Raw genomic sequence first — 11752 nt, 5'->3', positions numbered from 1 at the left:
TTCTCCCTTTGACTGTTTACTCCCCCTCGCTTTCTTGACAGGTGACATGAGATTGACTATGCAACCAAAAACAGGATGAAGCAATTATAATAATAGTACGTCGTTAACCCAGACTTAAACTGCGCTTGACTCTTCAAATGCACACAAATTTGATATCCTTCAAACTGACCCTAATTATCTTTAAACGTAAAGATATAGGAAAATGGTCTTCTCCATTGAATTTTCTTACTCCGAGTTAGTCGAAAATGAATTGCAATTCTGTAGAATTACCTGAAAAAATAAGGTGGTCGAAAATTGAATATTTAGTCTAAACAGAAAAGACATCAAACAATAGTTTTGAGTTGACAGGGTTACCTTAAAACATATCCACACAAGACTAGCCGGGTTGGAAAGTTAATTATCTTTAAAAGAATAACATACCAATTTAAAAAATAACGAAATTAAGCTCAACGGGTTAGATATTTCACTATTTTTAAATATACAGATATCAAAAAATATCTTTTACTATCAAATTTCCTGAATTCGTCAATGGTTATTTTTAAAAATAGTGAATTTTTTTACGACGAAAGAAGCACACCTCGAACTGACTTGGTAAGGCTTGCTTACGGCTAATTTGGGGTTAGATACAACAACCCCAATGTCAGATTTTAGATATCTTTAAAATTCATAGGGTTGATTAATATCCCTAAAGTGAAGATATAAAAATAGCCTTTATTATTGAGTTTTCCGACCCGCAATTTGTCAAAAATTAGTTGTCTCCAATCAAATAACGTTGTATCCATCATCTGTCAAACTTTTATCTTTTTTTCTTATTTCTTCTATTCTATCATTTGTTTTATTGGACTTTTTCTCTCTTTCATTCTAATTTACCAAAGTACATCTTTATTTGCCATACGATTTCCTCAGACTATTGTATTGTTAAAAATCTTTTTCAAGATTCTGGTTTTGTGTAAATCTGGCTACCTTCTATTACGTTTTTTTTGTGTTTCTCTCATTGTTTTAACGTTATTTTTAGCAGATTTTTTTCTCCTCTTGCTCTCTCTCACATCATTATTTTTACCAGTCGGATGATTATCTTCTTATCGAAAGTTTTTCTTTTTGTATTTCGCGCAGTGTTCTCTTTTGCATTTTCTCATTTTCAGAAGTATTTTTCTCTTTCTTATTCAAGTCTGTTTTACGGTTTCTCACTCTCACAAATGTAGCTTTCTTTCAGGTTTCTTTTATCTCTTGTAATTTTGTTACTCTATCTTTTCCATATTTCTCAAGGTGATCTTCTACCAGCGATCTTTTTATCACACTCTGTTCTCTTCCTTTCCTTCCTTACATGTTTACGCAACAGCATTACGGTGTCCGTCAAGTTTCATGCGCATGCGGTATAAGTCTTACTTCAAAAATGACGTTTTATAGTTTAATACCCTTAAAATAACATTACAAACCTTGAAATGTTGTATATTTTTTAATTTGGGTCAATTGTAATGTTGATTTAATTTTTGTGAAAGTTCGTTTGACAAACGGTATACATGAGAAAATATAGTTTGACTTTCAGCCTTTTCCCAAAAATAAATAAATAGAAGATCTGGTATATTTTCATCTACCAATGTGTTTCAAAAATTAATTTTATGAATTTGAACCTTATGTGGAGTAATAAGAGCTACAACTAGAAACGTTTTTTACTTAATAATTTGATGGGCAAGATTAACAAAAAAGCCTATAAGCAAACGAAACATATGTTGAATTTTGTTTTTTTTTTTATTATCATTAACTTTGTCTGTGATAGTAATTATCGCAAGTTGTATGTTCAAATTAAATGGTAATGTGGAAGCAAATAACAACCTTCTTTTGTTCTAATACGTTAAAGAGTACTAAAATAGAGTTTGATTTTTCCGCACAATCTTTGGTATGATTTGTCTTTTGGAAATTTAAAAAATGTTATGAATTTCCTTTATCTTGAAAAATCTGAAGTTCTCCTAATGTTAATTTGTACTCAAAACATTTTTCTTAAAAAATTTAAATTAAATTGCAAAACACTTGTAATTGAAATAATTTTGAATAAAACTTTACTTCTTGGATTTGTGAAGTGTTCATCATTCTGAGATATCCACAATCAATTATATTTTATAACTTTGAACGTTGAGTATTGTAAAGGAAAAGGGAAAACAGGCACGTCAAAATCTTGGTAATGTTTCTCGATGTTCAAACTGAAAGATTTGAATTAACTGTTTTCCCAAAAATAGGGCGGAGTACTTGCGTTTAAAATTAGAGGCATTTAAATGTAAGAATAAAAATTATCTTTTAATTAATCACATAGTGACATCAGATATTTTATTATTCAAATTATACAGGTTTTTTTAAAAAAATAATAAAATAACATGTAGGTCGCGATGAACTCATTGGGCCTCCATCAGTTTTGGAAAGTTGTATAGGTTCAGGTTACATTAAACTTTCCAATTTCTCCTAGCGGTAGTAGGAATGGCCTAGAAAAGTTTTAAGGTGTCTATTAGGTTACCTACTCTAGAAGTAGCCTTTGAGTTATAAAATAACAAATTAGAGAAAGTGTTTCAAAAATTAAAGTACATTGCATTAACATGTTAGTGAGTTACTTATGGAATTCTTATAAATATAACAATTTAGTTAATACAAAAGACAAGTAGCTTGAGTACTATAGAAAATTAGTTACAAAGTGTTAAATAATACATTTTTAACAAGAAAATGCAATGAGTTATTTCTGAATTTTACACAATTTAAATTTGAAAAACCGCATATGATTAGAACCGTATAATATTTGTGATTCAAATCTTTTTAAGGATTTGTCACGGATTTTAATGGTTTACGAAGAGGAGGTGATTAAGACAATATAATATTTTGACTCAATCTAAATATATTATTTAAATTGTCCTAACAATAAATTATAGTGCACATAAGTGGTAATAAAGTAACAATTTAAGAGTTAAGTATCCTTTTATTTACAACAATCCAGAAAGTCGTTACCACCTTTACGCTCCCTTCATCTATAGCACGTAACGAAAAAAAATATCCTCTCATAAAGTATTCTGTAATTTGGCTCTTATCTAAAGGCTAGTGTCTCAGTCTTTGGTGCCAATATTTGCCAATTTTGCTATTTGAACTGATTTATGGCATGAAGAAGTTTATTATGTTCCCCAGGAGAGGTATACTACGCAGCCATCCTAAGGGATAAAACTAGAATTATCCTAGGACGGTATTTTCGAATAAAAATTTGAAAGACATTGTTAAAAGAAATAAAAAAATTTAATGGAAGAAAAATCAAAAAGCAGAAAGCAGAATACCTAATAAAATTCCTGGATATTGCCGGTTTCTAATTCATTTTTATGCAAGAAGGATGTAAAATATTTAGAAAAAATAACTATACATTTTTTTGGTGATTTATTAAAACAAAATGTATAAAAAAAAACATAAATTTAATACAGCTCTTATCTTTCGTACTCGTTATAGAAATCGCGCTCATAAGGAGCAGTAAGTTTTCCTTTACCTCCGCTTTTGCCCGATCCGCCGTCACCACCTTTGCCTTTGGGTTGATGTGGTGGTGGAGGAGGTGGAGGTAGTTGCGCCGCTTTAGCCAGTCCTGCCGCCGCTTTAGCTGCCGCCGCCGCTGCATTGGCTGCGGCAACTTGAGCAGCCGCCTGAGCTTTCTGTGCTGCCGCCTGAGTTGCAGCGAAGTCAATCCTAACTTTCTTTAGTTGTTGCCCAATTTGGTCTAAACGTTGCATTGCCGCGCCTACCATCGCCTGCTGCGCAGCTAATTCTCCTGCGGCTTCTGACGCAGCTTGGGTCACGTGATCAGCCGCGGCTTGCGCAGCGTTTAAAGTCTGCTGCAATACATTCACGTGAGCTCTCGCCTCTTGGGCTGCGCGATTTGTCGAATCTGCAGCTCTTTGGGCCTGCATTAATTGTTGCTGTTCACCCATCAAACCCGTTTGAGCGTCCCGGAACTGTTGTTCGAGTCCTGAGAGGATAATTGATTTCCCTGCTAACGCGGCTTGGGCTGTAGCTGATGCCTAATTAGTAGAAACAAAAACCCTTTACAATGCTTTTAAGTTTACCTGTGACTTAAGTGACATACATGCTCACACTCAACTTTTATCGCTTTTATAAGTCAGCTTTTAAAATCATAGTAATATTTATTTTCAAAATTATCAGGCATTGTAGTTACACGATACCAGTAACCTACGCCCATCTCTAAACTTTTGCTTTTGCTAAATTTTCAACCAATTTCTAACCCAAATTATCATTATATAATGCAAGAAAACAATAACAAACTTCCTTCCTAGTTGAAACAGAAACAAACTCAGAAGAGCAGTTTATTTTAAGAAAATTGTTATAAAATTACTGGTACCGTGTACCATTTCATAAGCCAATAAAAACTAACTTTTTTAAATACTGTTTAATATAAAAAATAATAATTATATTCCCAGACAACTATTTAAGTAATGATGATATGGTAGTATATACAGACTGACCAATTGAATCCTAGCAAATGGATTATATTGTACGATTGATTTAATCATAAAACTTTTTTAAACAAAAATTGTAGGACGTATTTTTTAAAATACGTAAAATTTTAATTTTGCGAAGAAACCGCGAAACTGGTATTTTGAGTGTTGCAATCATAACTTCTATTTTTTGATAATTTTTAAATACTGCTATTGTACCTAGAATAAATCAAAATTTACTGAAAAATTAACTTCTAGTACTGAGAAATTAATTAAAATAAACGAATGAATAGTTATGAATGCAATACTTAATAAATGTAACATTCGTTACTCGTCAACCAAAAATTCTGTATTTTCTTATACGTTTTGTGTGAAAAATATAAAGTGACAACTGAAATACTCTTTACAACTCCTTTCCAAAAATTATTTTAGTTTAGAGCAGAAAATTTAAAACTGATTTTTCATGTTTATCTGATATATCCATAGTTCTCCTGATATACAGGTAAAAAAATTTCCAGGCAGAGAGAACCATTACAAATCAATGAACTAGACAAAGATAGAGAAAAAGGTCCTAAGTGACATGTGTCGTCCACCGAAGCGGATGTGACCTTCTTTGACATGTCACATCCGCTTGTCAAAAGATATCAATTAGTCTTGCTGATGAACTTATGTGATATTGGTATTGGTGGACACATGTCACTTTTCGCCATCTTTGCTTACCCCATTGATTTGTAATGGTTCTCTCTACTTGCCACTAATTTTCTATTTTCTATATGTTCGTTCAAAGGTTTGTAAAATAGTAAATTAACGGTTGAACGTTTTAAGTTTATAAGAGCTACCATTCAAAAAGTTCTTTTTTTCTCAGGAACGATTTTTGCAATACAGGAATAAAGAACATTTTAGTTAGATAAATATGAGAATAAAATAATTTCAAATTTAGTGTGTATCATTATTCACAGGGTAGTTCAGTATAAAGCGTACACTAGGTGCAAATATTTATTGATCCTTTGTGGATTACGGTTTCAGCCTTTTAGGCCATCTTCAGTACTCAAATTTGTCAGATGATGAAAAATCATAGAGGAGTAAAGTGCCGGATGATAAAAATATAAATTTACAAACTTATCACATGATCCAGCCACCTTTTTAGTTGTGGCAGAAAAGTAAAAACTAATTTGAACTAAAATCTTCCAGAATTTAATTGTAATTAATATCTGATTTTATTGTTATATATTTTATATATATTTGCTGATATTCTGAGAGATTTGAGAAAAGATTTACTAGCAGTAGAATATTGTTGTTCTGTGGTGAAAATCAATAAGTGAAAGTTTTGACTGATTAATTTAATACGTCTGAAAGCAAAAGGAATATAAAAAAGTACATAAAAAAATAAAAAAAACTGAGATAAATAATGGAACAGGCTAAATGCAGACTCAATTTGTTGAATTCAGAGTTTGTGCTTGTATAAACTGATCACAAAAGTAATCGGGACAGGAAATTTTTTGTCATTTGTAATTCCCTGCATCCAGCAAATGCCTTAGCCGAAATTAATGAACAAATAATAAAAATTAATAAATAAATTTTTCAAAAAATCTGATAAAGTTACGGAGAGTTTAACAAAAGCGTAGTGGTTCTAAGATGCTAGCTTGTATTAAGAAAATTTTGATTAAACGATTGACCTTTAAAGATTTATTGCATTAACTGCAAAATCAGCGACATTGGCAGATGGTTAATAAAACAATTCTATTCTACAAGTAAGCGTGATTTTTAAAATAACACCCTGTACTATCTTTTGTATGCAAGATATTGAAAAACTGCCAAACATGTCTTGAGATATCACCAAATCCCATTATATGATAAGAAGAAAAGAGGTTCTAAAATTATTCCACCTACCATATGAAGTGTCGGTAAAGATATTTTGGAAAAAATTAAAAAATTTTGCTGCTTTTACTATTACTGTTAACAGTTTAATTACTAGAAAATAACTTATATATGCAGGTAGTCTTTCTATAATTAAGTTTAGTTTAATTAGTAAATTGTTGATGTCCAGCTACTTTTCTTAAATCTTTCATTCTGAAAGTTTTTTTCTGACATTCAAATGTTGACACAATCAACAACACGACAATCTGACACCATTTATTATCATTTTTACTACTCAGATATTGTCTTAATTTGATCAGTTTGATAACTTGGTAAATAACACTCTCCATTTGCATATAATTGCAAAATAACAACAATTCTTACAAACATCAGAAGCAAAGAAGCACTACCTGTCAGATGACTTTCTGTCATCCCAAAAATAACTATAATCTGTTGTGTCCTATGCAGAGTAATGTGTACAACAGATTTTGTTAATTATATTTTATGTTATTAAAATAAATTATAACCAAACTTTCTCTAATTCTTTTTCTTTCAATTTTTAGTTTTGTCTGAAAATCACCTGCATGCAAGACAATTAAAAACATTGAAATAGTCAAACAAAAAATAAGGCAAACATTAATAGAAATGAATGATGCGAAACTAAAAGTCTAAATCTGAATTCTAGATCAAGCCACAATTAATTTGTCAATACTTTGTTTTCTTATTGCCTTGTTACATAACGATTAATTAACTTTGATTATATTGATACACAATTTCAAAATTGATTTGTTTCGAATCTTGCAATTTCCAAATCAAATATCAAAATTGAGTTTTTTTGGATTGTTTATAACGGATATTATGATTTTTTCAGCTATATTCACAGATGTTAGCATGATGTGTTTTACTGGTGAATAGTAATGTGTTTTACCACGAAAGAAGTCCATTAACTAATTCGATTCATAAATAGTCATTTAAGAGCCTGAAGTTTTTTGGTTTTAGGGTGACAACTCAAAGTCCAACCTTTTTTTTCTAAGCTGATTTTCTTTCAAATTAAATGATTTGGCTCTCTTTGTGACATTTTCTATAACTTCTCACAATAACTAAGGTAGAACTTTAAGTTTACATCTATTTTCCAAAGTCTAACAAAGATGATTTAGGTGATTGGTATGTTGGATAGATAGATGCTTATACAGGAAACTGAAATGGGTGTGTCAATGTTATCTCTGTTTGTATGTACCATTATTAATGACTGCACTTGAGGCTGAAATATAGAATGCAGCATAAATCCGTAGCAAATGATCAAATAATACGTTAATAAACAATCAATTGATAAAGAGTTATTGATATCTACTACTGAAACTGTATTGCTAACTAAACAAACTCAAAAAAAGCTAAAGAATTAATTAAAAGAAATTTAAATGAAAATCAAATTTAACAACTTTGAATTTTGATAAAGCTTTTTGTAACAATATTGGTGATGATTATATTCATTTTGTATTTAGGATCGAATTTATTTTTTTCGATTTTTTCACCAAATCACTTTTCATTCAAGTAGTCATTTGAATTACATTGCTTTAAACTTTGTTCATCATTTTTCATTTTCATCAAGTTTTTAAAAAATGCAAATTTTTGTACCTTTATGAAGACGTCTTGGCAATAAAAAGCTTCGTATCACAAATATCGACAAATCCATAAAACAATAACAAATAACATTGAAATGTTAAGTTAAAGAGCAGAAAACTTCAGGGTTTTATGAAAGAGTCTTAAATACTTAAAGTTGACCGATAGTTGTGACATCAAGCTTCACAACAGTGCAATTAGCAATTGCACAATGGAATGCAAACTACCTGATTAACGATAATTTAACCATTAAAATTGTTATTAAAAAACAAACATTCCATGACTATTTCCGAACTTTCGGCTCTAGTTAAGTCTAACCAGGCTCAGCAAACCGTGTAATATCTTGCACAGATTTTCACAATTTAGGCACGATAATTTAAATCAGTTCAGGTAAGCAGTAACTTTTATTTTTTCCGGAAAAAATCGCATGCTTTTTAGTTGACTATGCTTAAATTAATGTACAGAGTATGGTTTCTAATATCAGGTAATCCGTGGGAATTGGGTTAGAGTTTAGGCAAGTGATCTGTTGAATGACTTAATCGATTTGGATCATTGGAAAAAAGTTGACACCGTTTGGTGAGTATTATGTAATTCTTTGGAAATGTAATTTCTTCATGGTAATTTTATCTGAGGTAATCGCTTACATCAATTAGAAAGTGATTGGAATATTTTTACTTTTTATATAGTTTTGAGTGTAATGCTTCATTTGAAACCAATGAACTGGTAAACTTATACGCAGAAACGTCAAAAAACAAACCATAACCACAAAAAAACTGTCTGAAAACCTCTACAATAGTTTAGTATGTAATCTTACTCCAGCTGCGGATTGTGCAAGTGTGTTCTTAGCCACATAAGCTGCTTGATAACCAGCTGCGTCTTGATTGTTCACTGCATCCTTTGCCGTGTTGGAAGATCCTTCTGCAATGCTTCTTAAACTGCTACCAACACTGAGACCCGGTTTACGTTTGCCTCCTGTTGGTGCAGAATGAAGTTGGATATCTGCTCCCCCATCTGACTTCACATCTGAGTGATATTCAATATCATAGTTGGACAGAACGTTGACGTCGTCGTATTCCTGACTTGATATGAATGTAATGTCTGGAAAAGTAACACAAAAATTAGTTTAGTTGTTGGATCTTGATCATTGAAAAGTACAGAGGCATAAAAGCATGAAAACCACAATAAAGAAAACCTGATTCTTTGTAAAAACGGTGAATGGTTTCAGAAAGTTCAAGTTTCATTTTTGCCACAAACTAAAAACCTTGTTCTGTGTTAAATGGGTGGTTATGCGGACTTTCTTACCGCGACAAGAGAGCCGCAGTGGATTTGTCGCATTTTTTCATAAACCAGAACAGTTAATCAGAAAATGAAGAGTCAACAGCTCGGTTAAAAATTAATTATCAAGTTATTGCAACAACGTTCAATAATATAAAAAACTAGATACACTTTATTCACGTCAGATATCTATTGGAATTAGTTTTAATAATTAAATAATGAAGTTAGCCTCCAAATACTGAACTGCTAACTTATGACACTTAAATGTGTATTGAATGTTTGGCAAAATGTCAGCAGGACTATATACTATGTAATTTTCTAACAATATCATGAAAGCAAATGTTAGTAGGCCAAAGAGAGATTTCTTTTTTTTTCCCTTTTTTTTACCCCAGAATCCTCATATAAGCGAACAAAGTAAATTTAGCAAAATAAAGTGAGTTTTTGTTAAAAGTTATGAAAAATGTACGAATAATTCGTGTGTACCATAAAAGAAAATTTTGATACAAATTGTGTTTGTTCGTGTAAGAAATTGAATTGAATTTCTGCATCAGTTTTATCAACTAAATATACCGTAGGTATACGAACATCAGAACACAAAACTGAAAATTAATTTAAATTTCACAAGTTTGGAATTTGCAAGTTATTAAACAGTATTCAATTATATATAACAAGGAAAAATATCATAAAAATTTAGTGTAATTATTAGTTTTTTAAGCCAAAGTTGTATTTAAGTTGGACAATTTGACAAGTATTTTTAAGTTGAATTAGGTTAGGTTAAAGTATCTGCTAGTTTGTGAATATGTTAAATTGTAGTTTTCTTAAAAGTTACAGTTTTCATCAGAAATCTAATAACTAAAAATTCAAATTGCACTAATCAATGTTTTTAACAATTGCATACTTCAAATTATATTAAATAATTTTTGATTTAATCTGTGATTGATAAAAATAACAATTCAGCTAGTTTCGTGGCTTGTCGTATCTTCAGACTCTTACTAGAACAATTGATTAAAATATTACATACAATTACATGTAATTGTGTTAAAATAGAGAAAAGTATATTGTTGGGTGGGAAAAAAATGTTGAGTGATGAATTCAAGTTAAATTTTGCTGGTTTAATTATTAGCTTTAATATGGAGTAAAATACAGTGAGTGGCAATACTCTGTAATAAATTCGTTTCAAAATGAATAAATATTTTTTCGTAGAATCGGCATATACAGGCAACGTAATAGCAGTGATGTCAAACTTGACTCTTAATCTAAATAGACGACCCCGTATATTATAAGGCTTTTGAATTCCTCGCAAAATTCTGAACATATGTCACTCAAAACGCAACAGTTTTCGAGATATTGATGTTTCAATGTTACATTTTTTCATAGTACATTATTATCCTTATGACAATAATGAATAATAAAGAGGCAAGAAAGAATGTAAACACCATGAAACTGTAAATCGTAATTTAAAAGATCATTGTTATTATCAAATTATATAAAATAGGTTGTCATTATTTCGAAAACCGTTGCGTTTTAACATATGTTTCATAAAATATGTTCGGAATTGTCTATTTGAAAAAGCGAAGTTTGATATCATTATTATTACGTTGATCGTTCTGTATATGCCGAATCTATACAACAAAAATTACGTGTTCAAGAAAAAGGAGCCTAATCACATTTAAATTAGTATGCTCTAGTGAATAAAAATTCTTAAGCACTTTGATGTCAAATATCCAATTTTCATATCCAAAACACTAAAGAAGAAAAAAAATCAATAAAAAGAAAAAAAATAGAAACAGTAACCAAATTCCCGTCACATTAACTGGCACAAGCTCATTTTAGGTCTATCCTCCCTTACTAATGTTGCATTAAATATATTTTTTAAAACAACACAATTTATAGAAAACATAGTTTTGCCTCCAAATTGCACTCAAAATCATTGACAATGTTTCAGGTAAAGAAAACCTGACATTAAACGTGCGTAAATAGTATTAAAATAAGTGATAAATAAAAAAACAAATAATTAAATGAGCTATATACCATCAAAAATGTGCGAGTAGTACATAAAAGTGTGAAATATCTTCATGACCATAAGACAAGTTTTCATGAAAATATTTCTGTAAAAATTAGTTGTAGTAAAAATACTTACGGCAGAATATGAGGATAAATAAGTTAAGCCAAATCATCTTCCGTAGCTGAAAAGAGAAATATCCAATTGAGAACTGAGAAACGGCACAACACAAACTCACTGCAAATAAACCTACCAAAGAAACATATATCCCAACCGGCACTTAATAAAATTATTTGGGACTGAGCGGTATTAGCCAATTTCGAAATTTATATCTAGTATAGCTAAAACCAATCGGAATGCTGGTAGGGATAGGTCTAATATCCAGTATGAAATAACTAGAAGTGGTAAAAAGAGAGAAACCAACCAAATGATTAATAATTTTATTTGCAGGTTTTTAGGAAGTGCACGAAATGGAACAATAATTCAAGTGTCGAATCGATTGAAACAATTTTTTATTAGTAAGAACATT

General features: G+C 30.5%; 1 protein-coding gene across 2 annotated transcripts; it reads right to left on the bottom strand.

Moving 5' to 3' along the window:
* Positions 1–2273: 2273 nt before the first annotated feature.
* On the bottom strand, positions 2274–11582 carry LOC145738683 (uncharacterized). Of its 2 annotated transcripts, XM_081993644.1 has the most exons (5): positions 11477–11581; positions 11362–11407; positions 8761–9044; positions 3509–4034; positions 2274–2474 (listed from the first exon to the last, which is right to left on the bottom strand). In XM_081993644.1, the coding sequence occupies exons 2-5, from the start codon at positions 11396–11398 to the stop codon at positions 2455–2457; spliced, it is 867 nt and encodes a 288-aa protein (XP_081849770.1). In that variant the 5' UTR covers positions 11399–11407; positions 11477–11581; the 3' UTR covers positions 2274–2454. The 2 variants fall into 2 exon arrangements, with proteins under 2 accessions (XP_081849770.1, XP_081849769.1); XM_081993643.1 differs by lacking the exon at positions 2274–2474 and having other exon boundaries at positions 3388–4034; positions 11477–11582.
* Positions 11583–11752: the final 170 nt, after the last annotated feature.

Source organism: Ips typographus, linkage group LG16 (assembly GCF_016097725.1).
Source record: "Ips typographus isolate SLU linkage group LG16, UJ_Ityp_2.0, whole genome shotgun sequence".
In the NCBI taxonomy this organism is placed as follows: Eukaryota; Metazoa; Arthropoda; class Insecta; order Coleoptera; family Curculionidae; genus Ips; species Ips typographus.
The sequence above is the reverse complement of the archived record's forward strand: the minus strand, read 5'-3'. Positions and strand labels throughout refer to the sequence as shown.

Bases quoted from the DNA above. Each gene is read 5' to 3' on its own strand.
- LOC145738683 (XM_081993643.1), bottom strand. From the start codon at position 11,398: ATGATTTGGCTTAACTTATTTATCCTCATATTCTGCC. The intron at 9,045-11,361 runs GTAAGTATTTTT...TTACTTTTCCAG, and splicing joins ATTTATCCTCATATTCTGCC to ACATTACATTCATATCAAGT. The intron at 4,035-8,760 runs GTAAGATTACAT...TCTACTAATTAG, and splicing joins TTGCACAATCCGCAGCTGGA to GCATCAGCTACAGCCCAAGC.